We start from the raw sequence: 19,498 nt of genomic DNA on the forward strand, positions 1-19,498 counted from the left end.
CCATGAGAGTCTCCAGGCAAGTATACTGGAGTGAGTTGCCCTTCCCTTCTCCAGGGGATCTTCTCAACCCAAGGACTGAACCCAAGGTCTCCCACTTTGCAGGGAGATTCTTTACCATCTCAGGCACCAGGGAAGCCCTAGCGCTGTTGGGAGTGTATATTCAGTTGATTCATCAAAGGCACTGAAAACAGTACCTGACTGCAGGAAGCACTGGGGCAGCTTCAGCCATTGTGGGCCATTCCTATACAATCTGCCAGCGTGTCCTTTGGTCTCTGGACCAATAGGGGAAGCCACGTGCATGGGGCACTTGGGCATTCAGAGGGCACAGGGCCAGACGGCTACAGGGAATGGGGGTGGGGTGGAGGCAGAGTTGGTGCAGGCTCCCTCCTGGCCTCCAGGTCTGCTGTGACCCCTGAGCTCTTCTGAGAAACAACATCTTGGGTTGCCTCCTTGCCCCCCCATTCCCCAAAAGCAGCCAGGCTGAGCTAGACATAGCCTCTCTTTAATGGAAGTCATGAGTGCTTTGGCATAGGAGACCGGCTTGGACAGGAAGGTGTGGCCAGTGCAGCAGGTCAGGATGCTACCCTGGCCCTCTGCTGTGGTCCTAAGGGAGAATGGGTGTGCCGGCTGGGGCTCAGAAGATGTCAGGGACGATATAGTCGGTGTGGACGCCGTCAATCAGCCCATCCCCATTGTTGTGGATGAACCAGCAGGTCACCTCAGCCCCATGGCGGGGGTCCTTCCTGTAGTCTTTTTGCAAGCCCCTGAGGAGAAACATGCCAGCTGGGGTCACCTTTTGGATCCAGCAGGGCTGTGCCTCCCCAGGAAGCCCACCCGACCCATGTGACACCTGGAAGAAGACCTGGGCCAATGGCAGAGAAGGCCAAGGGCAGAGACGCTGGGGGAAAAGCCCACCCACCTGGTGACCGTCAGGCGGCGGTTCTTCACCACCATTGTGGCGTCTGTCTTTGTGGGGTCAGAGCCTGGGTGGAGGTCGGACACTTTATAATCGAAGGGGTGGAAGAATTGTCCTGGAAAGGCATACAGGAGACCGTGGTTACCAGCAGGGTCCTTGCTGCTTTGTACTCACTAGGTGCTCGCTGGAGATTTAGTTATTGGCACAATTTTTTCCCAAGGGCTTGACTGTTTCTGATAAATTTTAACTCCAAAGCCACCTCTAGTTCACTTACTATAAAGAAGCAGATATGTTGCTTCTATAGGAATTCCAAAGGAATACGGCTGGGGAGAGGGGAGTGAGGGGGTAAGAGAGCAGGGTCTGCAGGAAGACCACAAAGAGAAGCGGTGTGGCCATGACCCATCCCACCCAGGAGGTGTCTGGGGGGCCACTGGGCCTTTCTATTTTCTAATTGGACCTCTCCTTACTTGCTCTCAGGCTCACTTAAACTTTAGTTTCACTGTGTTTGATTACAGCCCCTTTGAGGGACAAGCCGTCACCAGGACCCTCTTTGGAGCTCTGAGCCTTGGAGGCCACGTTGGAGGTGCACCTGTCCTGGTGCCTCGCAAAGCTGACCCACGGTGAGTCCTAACACCCCACCCCCCACAGCTCTGCCAGTCCGGCCAGCCATACGTACCCAGCAGCCCGTGTGTCCGTGCTGACATCCGGTGACTATCCAGCACATAGAAGCCCAGGAAGTCCTGGTGGACGGCACTCCCCCTCCACACCCGGTGCAGGACGACCTCGAAGGTGCCCCCGTCCTCCACAGACACCACCAGGCTCCTCTTCCTGTTGATGGTCACCAGCACCCTGTGGGGGCGGGTGCCATGAGGGTGGCTGCGGCTTCATTGCACCCCTCCATTCAGCTGCTCTTGTCCTTGGGACCCAGCTCTTATGACCCCCTCTCCTCTGAGATGGTTGAGTATTTCTGGCTCCACACTCCTTCCCACATGTTGCTGCTGTGTATATTGTGTACAGGCCCTGTGCTAAGTGTTCCACTGAGACGGTATCATTCAATTCCCCCTTTGATCCTGTGAGGACCACAGCTCAAAGAGGTTAAGAGGTTGCTCGAGTTCACATAGCTGGTGAGTGACAGAGCCAGGACTTCCTCTCCAGCCTGTCTAGCATGAGTCTGTGTTCTTCGACTCATCATTTGGTCCACTATACTGGACCCTGCCCACCTCTCCCTATAGCTCCGCTGCCCAGCACTGGGCTCTGATGCTCGGCAGTGTTTACAGAATAAACGAGTGAAGGAAAGAACAAACACTAAAGAAGTCATGCTAAGACAGATGCTGAAAGACAAGCCCAGAGAACACAAGTTCAGCAGAGGAAGAGACCAGGATGGGTTCAGGGAAGAGGTGGCCCTTGCGCTGGGCCTGGGACGATGAGTTGCTTGGTGTGGTGGAGACAGGACTGTGGGGCAAGGGTGCCACAGAAGCTCAGGCAGCCAGGCCCGGAGACACGCATCCCGGCACCAAAGGAATTTGGGAGTGAGGGGTCGGGAATGGTTCACAGGGCCCAACATGTGTGCACGGAGGCCTTATGACCTCACTCACTGACAGAGCTCAGGGAAGGAGGGCCCACAGGCTCGGGTGGCGGGGCTGGCTCTGGGGCTTCATGCCTTGGTCCTCACCACACTCACCCCTGCCTCCCTTCCCAGGCCCCTGCCCAAGCTGGTTACTCATTTTGCCGCAGGAAGGCCTGGTCCCTCCAGGAGAACACGGGCCCGCCAGACCCAGGGTTCAGCGTAATGTTCTGAGGAGTCACTTCCAGCTGGAAGTCAGTTGCAGGGTTTGCGATCCCCAGCCTCCCGAAGTATGTGCCCTCGTGCTTCCCAGGGCTCCCGGCCTCGTTGCCGATGAGCTGCCCGTTCACTGAGAAGCCTGAAGTAGGGTGAAGGGTCATCAGGTCGGGGTCCAGCTCTCACCAGAACCCTGCCAGCCAGCCTTTGCTCCTTCCCTCCCTCTTTGGTCACTGAGAGCCTCAGCACCCAAGGAGGTAGGCCTTCAGGACAGGTGCCGGCCACACACAGCACTGCCTGCCTCCCATCCCACCACCCTCTCTGAGATTTAGAATGCTCAGTTCTGGGCTCTGAAGGAGGTCTCGCCTCCCCAGAACAGGCCTTGGGGCTGCTCCTTCTCCATGATACAGGGCAGGTGCTGTAGGTCAGTTTTGGGGCCTCTCCACAGAGGCCTCCTCTGAACTGGGCAGCCAGCAGCCCCCTCCCCATTGTCACTATCCTAAAACTATCCTTGGCTCATGCTCTGAAATTGTCAGCTAAGAATCTGTTCACCTATTTATCTCCCATCCCTAAACTCCATAAGAGCAAGGACTCTGTCTGGGTTTCCACTGTGTCCCCAGCCCTGTGGATGTGCTCAACAAACGTGTACAGATGACCTGAATGGACTGGGAGGATGGGAGAAGCATCCAAGATATGGAGAGGGCATTGTTCCCATCACCGGAGCCTGGGGAGGGTAGGTCGACTCCAAGACCTGGGCAGCCATGCAGGGCCAAGGGAGCGGTATGCAGCAGAGTCACAGGATAATTCACAGGACTTGGTACAAAATGAAAATGAGGGGCCCCTCCTTCAAAAATTAAGAATTGCAGGATGCAACAGCTGAGCATTAAATCAAGCATGGAGCCCTACCCAGTGCATGGTTCCGTGTACCTGCACAGGTCACATGCCCACGAAGCTGGCCTTGTATAGCGCCCAGGCAGGTGGATGGGGTGTGATGGCTGAGCACAGCCAGGTGGCGGGTACACTGGATGTGGGGAGTGGAGGCCACAACCACTGTCCTTCCTGGTTGTGGCTGAACGTTGAGGGCAGAGGAGCCCGGGCCCCACCCTCTCTGGCAGAGGGTGTGATGTCACCCGTACCTGTGTCAGGATCCTGCACCAGGCTCAGGACCACACCAGGCTCCTCGTTGATGTTGAAGCACAGCGTGTCCTCTTTCTGGGGCACGTGGATGAGGAAGTGTGGGTCAGTATCCACTGAGGGCACAGCATGGAGTCCATTAGATTGAGCCTTAGGTAGATGGGGCCAGCTGGGGACAAGGGTTCAGCCAGGCAGGAGTGTCCCTCAGACCCTCCCAAGGACTCACCGCCAGTCACTTGGTCTGGCACCTTCTCGATGTTGAGGCTGGAGTGCGTTGGAGCAGGCTGAGAGGCCGCTAGCATGAAGGCTGAGCAGCAAGAGTGAATGGCCTTTAGAAGGGAGGCAGCCAGGCCTTCCCTGGAGCAGGTGGCTCCTTCTCCAGGGCCCCTCCCACCCAGGCAGGCTGGCCCAAGGCCGCGGGTGCACGAGTGGACATGGAGACTTTGACACCTCTCGGGATGTGGGGTTGGAAGTTTGGCCCAGAGCAGTGGCCTGGCTTGGAGAAGAAAATGGCAACCCACTCCAGTATTCTTGTCTGGGAAATCCCATTGACAGAGGAGCCCAGTGGGCTATAGTCCATGGGGTTGCAAGAGTCAGACATGACCGAGCAACTAAACCACCACCACCGTGGCCTGGCCCTGGCTTGGTCTCCTTCATGAGGACCTGGTGGGCTGGTGGCTCCGGGGTGGGGAGGCCAGGCCCGGGTCAGGGGGGCAGTTCTGAGGGCTCCCAGTGAGAGGGACCAAGGAGCATTGGAGCAGAGAAAGACAGCCTTAGATGGGCAACGCCCTGGGCTTTGCTCAGGACTGAGGGTGGTACCGTGGAGCAGAGGTAAGATGTGCGTTGTCAGGGTGATGGCCACTTACTCTTTCTGGGTCCCACCATCTCTGTAGAGGACAAGGACAGAGGACAGTGTCACCCTCCCCACTCCAAGGGCAACTGGGCCCAGAGGTCAGTCAGACCTGGGCAGCCTTCCTCCTGGGGGTCCCAGCCCTCCTCCTGTGGGACTCAGCCCCCTCCTAGGGGTCCCAGCGCTCCTCCTGGGGGTCCCAGCCCTCCTCCTGGGGGTCCCAGCCCTCCTCCTGTGGGACTCAGCCCCCACCTAGGGGTCCCAGCGCTCCTCCTGGGGGTCCCAGCCCTCCTCCTGGGGGTCCCAGCCCTCTTCCTGTGGGACTCAGCCCCCTCCTAGGGGTCCCAGTCCTCCTCCTGGGGGTCCCAGCTCTCCTCCTGGGGGTCCCAGTCCTCCTTGCAGATGGATGCTCACACTCAGGGCCCCAAAGGAGGCCCAGGAGTGGAGGGGTTCAGGCTGTGTGAGGGGCCCCCAAACACTCAGGTGGCAACAGTTCGGTTGCAACAAAGTGGGGAAGGGCATCTCAGGGAAGGAAGAGACCAAGAAAGGCTGGAGCTGGGCAGGTGTCGGGTGGGGAACTGTGTGTCTGGTGGCCAGAATGGCGCCACTTGCCCAGCCACCCAGAGCCCCTTGCAAAAGTCAACATGATTTAAAAACTCACCCAAGGGCAGAGAATCTAGAAAGGAGAGAAAGGAAAGAGAATTAACGCCCTGGAGGCTTTTGGTTCTCAGAAGCCTCCCCATGCCCACAGTCTCCCCTCAGCCAGCCCATACCATCCAGGGGCTTATCAATGATGGGCTCCAGGCCGTCCTGGTCTGCCATGCCCCTGACGGTCATGGAGGTCAGTGGGGTCACGAACTGATAGGCCAGCGACATCTGCAGGGCCTTGGCTGACACGCTGGCTTTCTCCTTGCCCTCCAGCTTCATCCTGCGAGACAGACACCGGCTCCAGGCCCGCAGCTTGGACGGCAGGAAACTTGCATTCCCTTGTCCCTTCCTGCCATTGTTCACTTGTTCAGCAGGCATGTAAGAAGCCCCTGCCATGGCCCCACTCAGGGGCTGTCTTCAAGGACCTCATGATTTAATGCCTCTCATAGAGAAATAGGTTTGCCTGGTGACTCAGGGAATACGGGAGACCTGCCTGCAATATGGGAGACCCGGGTTCGATCCCTGGGTTGGGAAGATCCTGTGTTCTTGCCTGGAGAATTCCATGGACAGAGGAGCCTGGTGGGCAATAGTTCATGTGGTTGCAGAGTCGGACATGACTGAGTGACTAACGCTTTCATAGAGAAAACCTGGAGGTTTGGTAGAGCTGGGGGATGTGCCCCAGAATTCAACAGCTGTGACATTCTGGCAAATGGTCTAACCTCTCTGAACCCTGGTGTGCTCGGCATGTTGTGAGGATGAACTGAGTGTGTCTGGACATAGCAGCCCCACAGGCAAGGTCAGCATCACCCACAGAGCTAAGTAGGAGCAAACTGCAGGCCGCCCTGTGCCCCCCAGCAGGCCCCGCCTACATAGACTGCCTGGTTGATATTAACTCAGGGAGCAAAGTCAGAGAAGAGTAAATCTGACCTGCTCACATGCTTCAAGACTCAGAACCACCCCCTTCTTAGTTCAAAGACCCAGGGGTTGAGGGGGTACTCTTGGGGGGTTGTGCCCCCATTCCCCTAGGCAGCCAATGGGCTGGTACCGCTTGGCCAGCAGCTCCTGGATGGTCAGATAGGCCCACAGGCGTTCAACGTGGTTCTCCAGCATGTGGCCCCGTTCTCGGAGCAGTTTCTTCATCTCTTCCTCGTCCACCAGGCAGGTTGTCATGAATTCTTGCCCTTCCTGAGAGAGGCGAGGGGGAGAGAGGCTGTGAGCCTTTCTCAGCATTCCATCCCCCGTCTTTCCTAAGCCTGCACTTCTCATCCTTACCCATCCATTCCTTCCATAAAAGTTGCCAAGCACCCTCTATGAGCCAAGCTGACCCAGGCCTTGGGGATCCCAGGGGAGGAGTATCAGGCTCTGCTCTCATGGAGTTAGTCTCTCTGGGGGATGCCAGCAAACAGCCGGCCTGTCCACCATGCAACTGTGTCCACCCAGCCCCGCTCCTCTAGATGCCCATTCAACTTGCCATAGCACGCAAGTGTGCCTTTTCTCCCCAGCCACAATATGTGGGCACCTCTTCCCAGGGGTTTGCCATGCACCAGGCACTGCATAAGCCTACTACATGGATTATTTCATTTACTCCGCACAACTCTCCAGTGCAGTTTTACCCTCATAGTACAGAAAGGCCTAGAGACCTGGACCCACCTGGAGCCAAGGTCTAGCTCAGCTTTCCTCACTGAAAGCCGCAGTCCTGAACCCTCAGCTACATCACTCGGCTAGACTCCAGGTCTCCAGGACCCCCTAGCGTGCATGTGCACACATCCACTGCACTGTGGTACAAAGCTGAGGGCATAGTAGGTGCTCAGGAAATAGTGTCACTTGAGAAGGAAGACGCTAGCCTCTTACTGCCTCATGCTTTGGGAGGAATGACATGGGGAATAACAGGTGGTCCAGTTGGCTGCAAGGGATGACCACTTATCAAGGCCACTTGAGCCTGCCCTCAGGATGACTGCGTTGGGAGAATGTTCAGCCCTGGGGCGTGTGTGGCATGGTGGGGTGAGGACACTCCTCTGGGGAAAGAGAGGCTGCCAGGGGCACAGGGGTGGGGAGCTTCTGAGTGCCTCTCCACCCTTTGCAGCCCTCTATTTACCGCCTTAGCTCGCATGTCCGCCTTGAAGCTGCTCAGTTTGTGGTCAGCAATGCGCCCCGCCACCATGATTTCCGAGCCTTCGTAGTACTGTTTATGGCGGTGCTGGGTCAGGTCTGAGACGGCTTCCTGGGGGTACAGCAACTCCACATCCCTCAGGAGGGGGTTGGCTACTTGCTCATAGAAACCCTGCAGGAACAGGGGGGTGCAGCCTCAGAGCTGGTGGGTCACCATAGGCATCCAACAGGAAACCCCCTCACAAAGTGGTATGTCAGGATCCCTGCCTTATAGAAGGAATTGCAGGCTCAGGGGTTAAGGAACTGGCTCAAGGTCCCACAGCTAAGTTGAACTCTGTACCAGAGCTTTATCTGCTCTGGGCTGGTGGGTACATGGCTGCCAAGGCTCTGATCCCCATGGCGTGACTTTGAGGGGCTGTGGGGGAGGAGACCTGCAGCTGCTGGGTGGCGTCATGGTCCTCGTAGATTCTCTGGACACGTCCATTGTTCTCCAGGGACATGACCTCCAGGAAGTTCAAGTCCACATCATGGCCGAAGCCCAAGTTGTAGAGTGGGAACCTGCCCTTGATGGCATCTCGGACATTCTTGAGGATTTGGGTACGATCCGTCACCCCTACAGCCACACAGTCAGGTAGAGATGGGATGCGTGTGGGACATGAGGGCACCTTGGGGCACCCTCTGGGGGCCAAGCCTCCCATCTCAGACCATCTCCAGTCTCCACTAGCCTCTTGAGGCCACGCCTCTTGCTGTCTCCCCTGGGTGATGCAACAGCTGCTAACAGAGCTCCTAGAAGACTGCCCATTTCCATGGATCCATCATGAGCAAGTCTGATTTAAATCCTCCACGGCTCCTCCCATGGCCTGTGAGGGCCTGCTGACCTTTCCACTCTGTTTTACCTGCTTTACACATGCCTGCACTTCCTGCACAGGCCTTGCCAGTGCATAAACCTTGTTTTGTTCAAGCTGCCCCTTCCGCCAGGGATGCCTTCCTGCTTCTCCTCTCCTCCTTCCAGCTGGAGCTCAGGGCTCACTTCCTCCAGGAGGCCTTCTGAGATTCTGCCTGGGTCAGGTGCCCCTTGTCTGTTGTCCTTTGGCTTCCTGGCACCCTGTTCTTTCAGAGCCCTTGACAGAGCATCTGTTCCTGGGTCTGCCTCCCCCAGGGGACCCTGGACTCCTTAAGGGCAAAGATGTCTCTTGTTCTCTTAGTGTCTCTCCTTGGTCCCTACTTCTGTGCTTGGCGAGGTGCTGAAAACACAGTTCATTAAATTCAGCCTAGGAGTCCTGCCCCTCCTTCTGGGCCCTGTGCAGCCCCGTGTCATGCAGAAACTCTCCCAGTTTCCCACCTCAGGACAGAGGAGCACCTTGGACTTTATGGTCTGAACTCTGCTCTTAGACAAGTGCTCAGCTTTACCCTTAGCCTCTCTGCCCCCAGATGGCATCCCCAGTGCCTTCCATAATGAGCAGACCCAACACCTCCCAGGGTATCCCTGATGGCACTTACCCTCTGTGGGCTCGCCATCTGTCAACATGATGAGAATTGAGGCATGGTTGCTGAGTTCTGGGAGGCTTTGCTGAGCTTTGTTCAAGATTTCAATTCCTCTAAGCAGACCTCCATTCAGGTTTGTAGCTGCAAAAAAAGAGAAAGCAGATCAGTGTGTGCCTTCAGTCTGAGGGACAGAGATGGCATCAAGCTGGCCCCAGACCCCTGCCCCTACCCCCGGCCAGGGAGAATTGCTGCACGAAATTCCGAGCTGCCTCCAGGTTGGCAGGAGATGCCTGCACCAGCGAACCCTTCCATGACTGCACTGCAGACCCAAAGAGGACCAGGTCGAAGTAGTCCCCTGGCCGCATGTCCCCCAGGATTTTACGGAGCGCCTCCTTGGTCTGTAAGGATAGGACAGTCAGTGGAGGGACAGGGCCCCAGGATGGTGCCTTTTGTAATCTCCAGATGCCCAATTAAAAGACCCACAGGGTTAGAGGCATGTGGCAGACAAGTGGGAGGGGCAAGAAAGCCACTGGTGACGGGAGAGGAGCCTCCTGCTGAGTGAGCCCTGGGGTGGCTGAGGGCATGGAGAAGGCAAAGGGATCCAGTGGGAAGGGGAAATGACCAGGATTTCAGGGGCCAGGGTTAAGACAGAGGACCCCAGGGGGCTGAGCTTTAGAAGCTTGTCCACCAATGGTTTCACTGTGCCACGGACAGGGCACAGAACATGCGTGTCGGGGGGAGGCTGCTGCCAGCTGCAAGCCATCTCTGGGACCCCTGTAATCGTCCCCACATGCCTAGAACACAGGTCTCATCTTCCAAGCCCTCCCCCACTGGTAAACCTCACGACCCTGTGGGCCCTGTCACTGCTCCTATTTTTGCCATCGAGGAGAAGTGAGTGTACTTGCTCACGGTTGCACAGTGAGAAGTGGCTGATTCCAGAGCCCCTGACCACTGGGATTTCCTGTTAGGTTACCCTGCCTCTGACCAGGGACAGAAGTCCCAAACCCAGTCTCTGGGGGCAAAGCCAGTTCGGGGTGGGCGATGGGGTTGAAGAAGCTCCCGCTGGGCTGTTTAGAGCCACCATTTACCTGCTTCACTTTCTGGCCTTCCATGGAGCTGCTGATGTCAATCACAAAAACCACATTCTTGTTCAGTTTTGTTAGGTTTTGGGGAGCAAAGAAGTGGGCAAAGTAGTTATTGGCGACCTGAAACACAAACGGGTGAGTGAGGCCGCTCTCACAAGGACCCCTGTCTGCCCTGTAAGTCTCAGGCTAGAAGTTCAGACTCACCAGGAGGTCGCAGGCATTGTCCCGATTGACATCGTAAGTCACCTTGAAGTCCCCGTTCAGCAAGGTTGTAGAGCACGTGGGGCAGGTTTGCTGCTGGCTCACTGTGGGGCGGAAAAGCACGTGACCCTGGAATAAGCGAGAGTGTGAGGCATTACTGGTTTGCAATGACAACGTAAGATGTGTGCATGTGTGTGTGTGTTGTGTATAGCCATAGGAATGAGTCTCATGCGACTCTCACCCTGCTGCTGAGAGTGCACGCCTGTGCAGGGTAGGAGAGAAGACCTGTTTCTTTGCTCACATGCTTCTGAATCATTGGAATTTTCCACAATAAGTATCACCACTTCAGGTACACAATGAAAAACATAATAGCAGCAGCATATTGGAAATTCCCTGGCAATCCAGTGGTCAGGACTCAGCTTTCATTGCTGGGGGCCCAGGTTCAATCCCTGGTTGGGGAACTTAAATCCCGCAAGCCACAAGGTGTGGCCAAAAATTTAAATAATACCAGGATGAGAGACACTGGGCATCTCATAATGTTCAGTGAAAAAACAACACTGTGCTGGAAACTGGAACCTGCCTGGATAAGACAAGGAGAAGGAAGGGCCCAGAGTGGGAGCTGCAGCCTGGTTGAACTTGGTGCTGGTGCTCAGGGAAATTGGGGATGGTTTGCTGGAAAACTCAGCAGTGGCCACAGGACTGGAAAAGGTCAGTTTTCATTCCAATCCCAAAGAAAGGCAATGCTAAAGAATGCTCAAACTACCGCACAATTGCACTCATCTCACATGCTAGTAAAGTAATGCTCAAAATTCTCCAAGCCAGGCTTCAGCAATACGTGAACCATGTTATGCACCTCCAGATATTCAAACTAGATTTAGAAAAGGCAAAGGAACCAGAGATCAAATTGCCAACATCTGCTGGATCATCAAAAAAGCAAGAAAGTTTCAGAAAAAAAACATCTATTTCTGCTTTATTGACTATGCCAAAGCCTTTGACTGTGTGGATCACAATAAACTGTGGAAAATTCTGAAGGAGATGGGAATACCAGACCACCTGACCTGCCTCTTGAGAAACCTATATGCAGGTCAGGAAGCAACAGTTAGAACTGGACATGGAACAAAACGCTGGTTCCAGATAAGAAAAGGAGTACGTCAAGGCTGTATATTGTCACCCTGCTTATTTAACTTATATGCGGAGTACATCATGAGAAATGCTGAGCTGTAGGAAGCACAAGCTGGAATCAAGATTGCCAGGAGAAATAACCTCAGATATGCAGATGACACCACCCTAATGGCAGAAAGTGAAGAAGAGCTAAAGAGCCTCTTGATGAAAGTGAAAGAGAAGAGTGAAAATGTTGAGTAAGCTCCAGGAGTTGGTGATGGACAGGGAGGCCTGGCGTACTGTGGTTCATGGGGTCTAAAAGAGATGGACACGACTGAGCGACTGAACTGAACTGAACTGTCCTCAATACATTTCTATACTTCCGTAATTTCCACATTTTATTTAAGGACCCTTTTCATGTTTTGTTTGTTGGTTATAAAAGTAAAATATGTTCATTAAAGATATTTGAAAAGAATTATTAGGAAGATAAAGACCATTGCCTTGGTCCCCTACTGAAAGCAAGCATGTTTGCTAGCACTCCACCATGTCACATTTTGTTTCTAAGGAACCCCGCCAAACCTGTAGGAGACATTTCTTCTACGTGAACTGTTACAGTCACTACCAAATGTGGGTGGGGATAAATGGTTTGCTCCTGGCTCTAGCTGAGGGCAAGTTAGGAAGTGGGGCACTAGCTGGGTATCACCCACTCATATGCCACACTCCTCAGGAACCGGGGTAGGAGCAAGCAGGGTGCTCCTGGAATTCCTGTGGATGGGTGGGAAGTGACAAGTGGTAAGTGACTGGGTAGGCCAACATCCTTGGCAAACTTAATCATGTTTCCAAGAACACTGGGGCTTGGAATGCTGAGGTTTACTCGTGTGCCCTATATACCATGAATGCTTTCCCAGGAGTATGAGGTAAGCAAAGAGGAAAATGAGGCTTAAGCAAGCCAACAACTCACCACAGACCAGGCAGACAGACCCTCCCCAGCCTTAGGCTTTTGAGAATCAGAAGTGGTGAGTTCTCCTCTCTCTCTCCCTTAGGGCAGCCTGCAGCCCCTGCCTGGTTGAGTTAGGCTGAGAAGTCTCTGCCATCTGACGCACCTTTTTCCCTGAGAAGGACTTCTTGATAAGTTGGGCAGCCAGTTTCTTGGGAAGGAAGGAGGCCTCGACATCCAGCTTCCTGATCCCCTGGGGCTCAAAGATGTCCACGTCGATCTGTGGCATTGAAACAATTCCTGCACCAAGGCTCACATTGGGAACCATCATCAAGTCTTAGCCAAGAGCCAGTGTGTATCCTGGCCCCCCACCATATGCAGCGCCCACCCAGCTCTCAGCACAGGGCCTGGCATGTCACAGGCACTCCAAAAATATTGGCCAAATGAAGGTGTGCATGCCTGTGTCCCTCAACTCAGCCACCACTAACATGCCAGCCACAATGACAGCCCCTCAGGCTGCCTGGGACTTTCCTATAAAATCCCTGAACATTCACTATCTCTCATGATCTTTGCGGCACTTCTGGGACACACAGAACCCCCATTTAACAGATGAGCAAGCTGAGGTTCAGAAGGAGAAGGCTGGAGGGTTCAGGGAGTCACAGAGAGCCGCTGGAGCCCACCCGGAAGAGTCAGTACCCTCCCTGTGTGCCCAGGACTGCACACGGAGAGTGCCGAGCTTACATGTGCAGCCACAGTGAGGGAAAGGCAAGAGCCTGGCTCCTGAGACCTACGCCTGCCTGTGGTCACCCGCGAGCTACCTCAAAAAGCTGCACCAGCTGCTTGGGCTTGACTTTGATGACAATGTCGTACTGCATGAGCTTCCGCCTCAGCACCTCCTCGTAGGTCAGCCGGAATGTGGCCTTGCTCCGTGGACCGACCATGACGTGGATGGAGAACTCTTCCATAGTTCTCCCTGACGCCCTGGATGTGCCACCAGGGCCAAAACCATACAGACACATGGTAAGTGACGTGCGGGTCCTTGTCACTTAAAACATACTCCTCAGGGTCAATTTCTCTTATTTCTAGTGCTTCTCCCAGCCTTCTTTGACCCTCACCCTGCCTTAGCTGACTGGCCAGAGTCAGGGCCCCCCTTCTCCAGAGGTCTTGTCCAACACACCTGTGCCAGCAGTGGGTTTGACCAGTTTACTCCCATCCCCTCATCCGGGGCTGCCCTCCACCCAGGGCACCTTGCAGCCTTCAGAGCCATGCTGGTGGGGGGTGGGTGGCACCAGAGATTGGGCCGGCAGGGCCCAGAGCTCACCTGACAAGTCCTGCATTCTCTCCTGAGATGGCTGCTTTCCGGTATTGCTTCCATGCGGTCACTTTGTCCTTTATGTCTCCGGTGAAGGCATTTTCATCTGCTGTGCTGCTGGGAGGAAGAAGCCCTCAGGGCAGTGCCCCTCCCCACCACATAGGGTCTTGAGTGGGGGGCACTCCCAGCTCGGGGTGGGGGGGAGAATGGAGGCAGGGGGCGGCACCGAGGAGGCCCTGACCAGGTGAGCACTTGGGGGAGGGCTTCCCCTGCCGGTCTCCCACTGACCCCAGAGTTGCTCAGGGACACTAGCACGGAGGTGGGCAGCCCTGGCCACAGGGTCCAGCAGTAAGCCTTGGGTGCTGGCCTGTGCTCCTGGGCCCTAGGCTGAAAACATACTGTCAGAGGCTTTGGTTTGCTCTCCATGATGGCAGCCCAGAACAGGCCCTGAAGGGCTTTTCAGTCCCTCAGAGCTCGGCCTGGCCTGTGGCCCTTGGGGATGAGGGGAAGCCCTGGCTGTGGGCTGGGCCTGGTGAACCAGGCAAGGCACGCACATGGTAAAGTCGCTGATGAAGGCCGTCTTGGGTATTTCTACGTTGAAGGACACTTCCTTGGCTGTGTCAGCACTGTTGGTCACTTGGCTGGTGATGACGTAGTGGGCGAAGCGAGAGGTGACTTTGCAGTTGACTTTCAAACTGCGGATGACCACACCATCGACAGCCTAAAGTGGGATGTGCAGGAGGTGGCCTAGGATGGGGGCCCCCCAGCACCCAGCTCTGACATGGGTGCTATTCTGCATGCCTGAAATGGTGCCATGGGAATTGAGGTGGCTGGAGAGCCCCTGGTTGTGGGAGTCGGGAGTCCCCCTGCCCAGGGGTATGCCCTGAAGCCTGGGGGAAACTGGCTGTAATAATGGCCCCACCACAGACCCCTTTGCCGAGACCCACACTCACTGCGTCCACAGCCATTTGCTTCTGTAAAACAAAACCAGGGCAAGTGTGAATGCAAGCGCTCAGGGCACCAGGGCCTATCTATTAAGGGATGGGAGTGGGATGTAGCCTGTGTCCTCAACACCCCAGCTTCGTCTCCCCAGTGCTGCTAGGGGGTCCTCTCCCTTCAGAGGAAGTCGAGGTGAGTAGGGAGAGCCCCCATCCCTGGGCTCCCTTCTAGGCTCAGCTGCCTGGTTCTGGCCCAGGGGTATACCCACATACCTTGCCACCTTTGGGACTGCGTGTGGGTGAACCCTGAGCGGCCACGGCCTGCAGGGTGAGCAGGGACACCAGGCACACGCAGAGGAGCCCCTGCAGCCCCATCGTGCCGCGCTTGATCTCAAGGCTCCTGCTGCCTTGTCACCTCACTCAGACCATGAATCAATACAATGCTGGATAAACACGGATTAAACATTAGACAAGGTCAAGGCAAGTATTACAATTTGAGGGATCAAAAATTGACTGAAAGCTTTCTCTAGGGGGATTCCCAGCTGTGTAAACTCCCAACCAGACTCAGACTGTGCCTGTCGGATAGAACCGCACTCAGCCAGCGTGAATTGTGAATTTTAATCCTGGATCTGCAGCACAGGGGCAATACCAGTGATACGGTGGCAGGTGTCAAGAAGCCACAATTAAAAATGAATTTCTCTTCATTAGATGTTCTTGTCAAAATTCTTTAATCATCAACAAACTTTTCAGACAGTCCTATATTCACCTGGGAGGCAGATATGATGACTTAGAAAGTGTCTGCCCACATCCTTGTTTCTGATGGCACCAACTCTAGCCATTCTGCCAGGGGCCGTCTGGACAGTTCTGAGGATACTGTAATGGGTGACGCACCTTCTAGGACGGTCAGCTTTGGAAAGAAGAGCAGAAGCAAACCTCATCGTTTCTCCTGGGCGGGGATGCAGAGGAACAGGGAAGAGCGGAGACGAAGACGAATGCCGTGCTTTCATGATGAAGGGTGGGCTACGAGCCACCCTTTGCTCTCAGCCCTTTATGGTCTAGTTTTATCCTCAATGTGTCCCTGGGATGTTGGCCCCACAGCAAATGAAAGAGGAGGTATTCAAACCCACATCTGTCAGATGCCAAAGCTGAAGTCTTATCATGCAACGACAGAAATGCCCTCTGTATTATTAGGAAGCAAGAAGCAGCAGTCAAAGACCCCAGAGAGCCATCCTGTCCCTGCAGTCTCTTGAATTTTATGCACAAACCCTCCCTGCCCCGACAAGCCCCAGCAGACTGGGCAGACACGACTCTGGTCAACCCCCTCCACGGCCCTGGTTGGGATGTACTGGCTGCCATGACCCTGATGTGGTGAGGGGGCCCAGAAGCTTCTTTGATCTCTGTTTACTTGTCCTGGACTTTGTCTTATACAGCAGCTTCTGGGAAAGGGTTTATTGTCCCTTCTCGCCTGTTTTCTGGCCTTTGTGGGAGGTGAGATGGATCAACATGAAACTGCACACTGGGGGTTGTGTTGATTTCCTGCACAAATATCGACCATGCCCTGTGTTGGGCTGGGTACAGTGTCAGCACCAGGACACTACAACGATGAGACTCAAGTGCCTCACTGTGTTCAGTAAGGTGAAGTGGAAAGTGTTAGTCGCTCAGCCTGTCCAACTCTTGGTGGCCCCATGGACTGTAGCCCACCAGGCTTCTCTGTCCATGGGATTCTCTAGGCAAGAATACTGGAGTGGGTATCCATTCCCTTCTCCAGGATATCTTCCCAACCCAGGGACTGAACCCGGGTCTCCTGCATTACAGGCAGATTGATACCCACAAATCCTCTGAGTTCTCTTTCTTGCCACTTTCAAGGGCTGTGGGTAAGTTCCTCTTGGTTCTGAGCTCCACTCTCTGTGTCAAGCTCCTAATTGAATTGGCTTTCCAGTCTGGGGCAGGTCAACTTGAGCTAGCAGATGGTTCCACCCAGAACCCAAGCCTCTAGCTATCAGTTTTATCCACTGTTCTTCATTTGATTGTAATCCCAGTCCACATTTCTTGGGGTCAGCTGGTTCAGTCCTTTCCCTGCTCCCCAGTTCTACACTGGGAATTGCTGGCACGTCACACAAGGCCTTCACTTGGCTAGTTACTGTTAGTTTCTTATTAGTGTGCACATGAGGTCTAGACTGTAGCCACTAGGAATCTCGGTAGCCAAAGCCACAAAACTGGTGGAGCACTTAAAACCTGTTAGAGAACACCCACCTAACTCTAGTGCTTAATCACTTCAGTTGTGTCCAACTCTGCAACTCCACGGACTGTAGCCTGTCAGCCTCTTCTGTCCATGGGAGCATCCAGGCAAGAATACTGGAGCGGGTGCAATTTCCCCAGGGGATCCTTCTGACCCAGGGATCAAACCTCTGTCTACTGGGTCTCCTGCATTGGCAAGCAAATTCTTTACCACTGAGAAGCCCCAGAGAAGCCCCAGGACAGCCCTCTAAGGTATTAATTTGGCTCTCAGTCAGTCAGTTCAGTCGCTCAGTCATGTCTAACTCTTTGTGACCCCATGGACTGCAGCATGCCAGGCTTCCCTGTCCATCACCAACTCCTGGAGCGTACTCAAACTCATGTCCATTGAGTCAGTGACACCATTCAACCATCTCATCCTCTGATGTCCCCTTCTTTTCCTCCCTTCAATCTTTCCCAGCATCAGGGTCTTTTCATATGAGTCAGTTCTTCCCAGCAGGTGGCCAAAGTATTGGAGTTTCAGCTTCAGCATCAGTCCTTCCAATGAATATTCAGGACTGATCTCCTTTAGGATTGACTGGTTGGATCTCCTTGCAGTCCAAGGGACTCTCAAGAATCTTCTCCATCACCGCAGTACAAAAGCATCAATTCTTCAGTGTTCAGCTTTCTTTATAGTACAACTCTCACATCCATACATGACTACTGAAAAAAACGTAACTTTGACTAGACGGACCTTTGTTGGCAAAGTAATGTCTGTGCTTTTTAATATGCTGTCTAAGTTGGTCATAACTTTTCTGCCGGGGTCCAGCCCTGGTGGATCCAGGGAATTCGAAGGTGGGGACGGCGTCGGCGTCCTTGGAAAAATACATATTTAATTACAGATATATAGAGAGATTAGAAACGGATAGTGTAGTAGGAAAATTAGTGGAGAAAAAGAGGCTGAATAACTTGGTTTGCGTGGAATAGCATCTATGCTCCAGATGGGAATTCAGCCAGAGAAACGGGGAGCAAGAAAGAAACGACATGGGAGAATCAGTCTTTCTGGAAACTGATCCAATTTCTTTATTTTGGGGTTTGCTTATATACCTTTTGTTACATATAGGGATGAATACAGAGTCACGCGGGGGTCAGCAGTCCTGACCTTTATCAAAATCAGGTGCTTCACATAAATGTATAAAAAAAAGGTCTTAGGGATATTACGTCATCTTCTGGCCATGAGACCTGCTGACATTTTATGATCCTTTCTTTCTGATAACCAAAAAATTTATTTTTCCAAGGGTGTTTTTTCTTAAACCAGGCACCACCCTCCAAATAAATTTGCATTCCTATAGGGTGAGGGTGTAGTGAGTTACAATCAAGAAAGGAATTTCTTTAACCCAAGGTTAACATGATTAATCTTAAAGGTTAATACTTATTTTCCTGTATGCTTAAAGGTTAATGCTTATTTCTCCTATATGCTAGTTATATTCATTATAAGGGCAGGGAATATGGAGATTTAGCAGCAAACATCAGCCCAACAAATGAAAATCCTTTCACCAATGTTCCCCTTAAGATCTATTTAGTCTTAAGACAGTGATAAAGTTACATTTTTACATAGCAAGGACACAGTGATTTATAACAAAGTACAGTGATCTATTACAAAAGAGAAAATTCATTAACTCAAAAAGTCTAGTATTGCTAACCTTAAAAACTACTATATTTCCTTTTCTATATTCCAAATACATTGATTAATATATTCCCAGGTGCCTAAGGATATGGAGGCCTGGCGGCAATCATTGACTCAACAATGAGAAAAGCCCTATGCTAATTAAGACTCTCAAAATACTCCAAAACTCTCTGTGCTATTTATGGTTGAGAGGTAGTAAACAATCATGTGTAGTGGCAGGAGTATGGATAATCCTGTCACAAAAGCTAGTTTGCCAGCAGAGAGGTTTGACCTGAGACATCCTTGTCACACCCAGGGCAGGGAATTAGCAGCAACTATTGGCACAACAAATGAAAAACCCTTCACCAATATAATTCCTAACCAACCCACTATACTAATAATTCCCAACTCCCCAAAAGAATTTGCCTCTAGTAAGTCTAAAACATCTCGTGCCTCTCAGATTGGGAGGCTGTAAACAATCACATGTGGCCAGGAGAACCTATACAGGTGGGCTAGATAACCTTCAGAGGAGTCCATAAGCTGAAACACTCTTGTCACGCCCAGGAATTTTTATTGACTTGGAGCTGCAAGTTAACTCCTTCTCTGAGAGAAATGGTTATGGGGGAGAGCCCCCCGTAAAGTCAGAGGTGTAGGTGAGAGCATAAAACACTCTGATTTTGGGGTAGGTGCTCGGGAACAGGGGGTTTCCTGAGGCTTGATCACGCCTTTGCGTATGCCAGGCCTCCTTCCTCATGACCTTTGCCATGGGTGGAGTTCCTCACGCTGGCCCTCAGCACTTTGCCTCCAAGGAGCAAGTGTCTTTTAATTTCATGGTTGCAGTCACCATCTGCAGTGACTTTGGAGCCCCCCAAAATAAAGTATCTCACTGTTTCCACTGTTTCCCCATCTATTTGCCATGAAGTGATGGGACCAGATGCCATGATCTTCGTTTTCTGAATGTTGAGCTTTAAGCCAACTTTTTCACTCTCCTCTTTCACTTTCATCAAGAGGCTCTTTAGTTCTTCTTCACTTTCTGCCATAAGGGTGGTGTCATCTGTGTATTGATATTTCTCCCAGCAATGTTGATTCCAGCTTGTGCTTCATCCAGTCCAGTCCTTAGAG

At 53.1% G+C, this 19,498-nt stretch overlaps 1 protein-coding gene and 1 long non-coding RNA gene across 2 annotated transcripts in view; one reads left to right on the top strand and one right to left on the bottom strand.

Annotated features, from left to right (window-relative positions):
* The window catches only part of LOC138424908 (uncharacterized), a 10,824-nt gene extending 8,603 nt beyond the window's left edge, over positions 1-2,221 (top strand). The window contains exon 4 of the long non-coding RNA XR_011251018.1: positions 1,432-2,221. This is a non-coding gene — a long non-coding RNA (uncharacterized lncRNA). The remainder of the gene's footprint in view (positions 1-1,431) is intronic.
* ITIH1 (inter-alpha-trypsin inhibitor heavy chain 1) lies at positions 487-15,806 on the bottom strand. Its single transcript, XM_069562476.1, has 23 exons — positions 15,388-15,806; positions 14,770-14,939; positions 14,512-14,532; positions 14,113-14,279; positions 13,568-13,672; positions 13,065-13,227; positions 12,413-12,526; positions 10,212-10,337; positions 10,011-10,127; positions 9,152-9,320; positions 8,938-9,063; positions 7,869-8,050; positions 7,424-7,609; positions 6,374-6,513; positions 5,454-5,608; positions 5,342-5,356; positions 4,697-4,717; positions 4,057-4,137; positions 3,833-3,946; positions 2,637-2,838; positions 1,593-1,765; positions 920-1,031; positions 487-764 (listed from the first exon to the last, which is right to left on the bottom strand). Exons 2-23 carry the CDS (start codon positions 14,869-14,871, stop codon positions 635-637), a joined length of 2,721 nt encoding a protein of 906 aa, XP_069418577.1. The 5' UTR covers positions 14,872-14,939; positions 15,388-15,806; the 3' UTR covers positions 487-634.
* Positions 15,807-19,498: the final 3,692 nt, after the last annotated feature.

The sequence above is a fragment of the Ovis canadensis genome, chromosome 19 (assembly GCF_042477335.2).
Source record: "Ovis canadensis isolate MfBH-ARS-UI-01 breed Bighorn chromosome 19, ARS-UI_OviCan_v2, whole genome shotgun sequence".
NCBI lineage: Eukaryota > Metazoa > Chordata > Mammalia > Artiodactyla > Bovidae > Ovis > Ovis canadensis.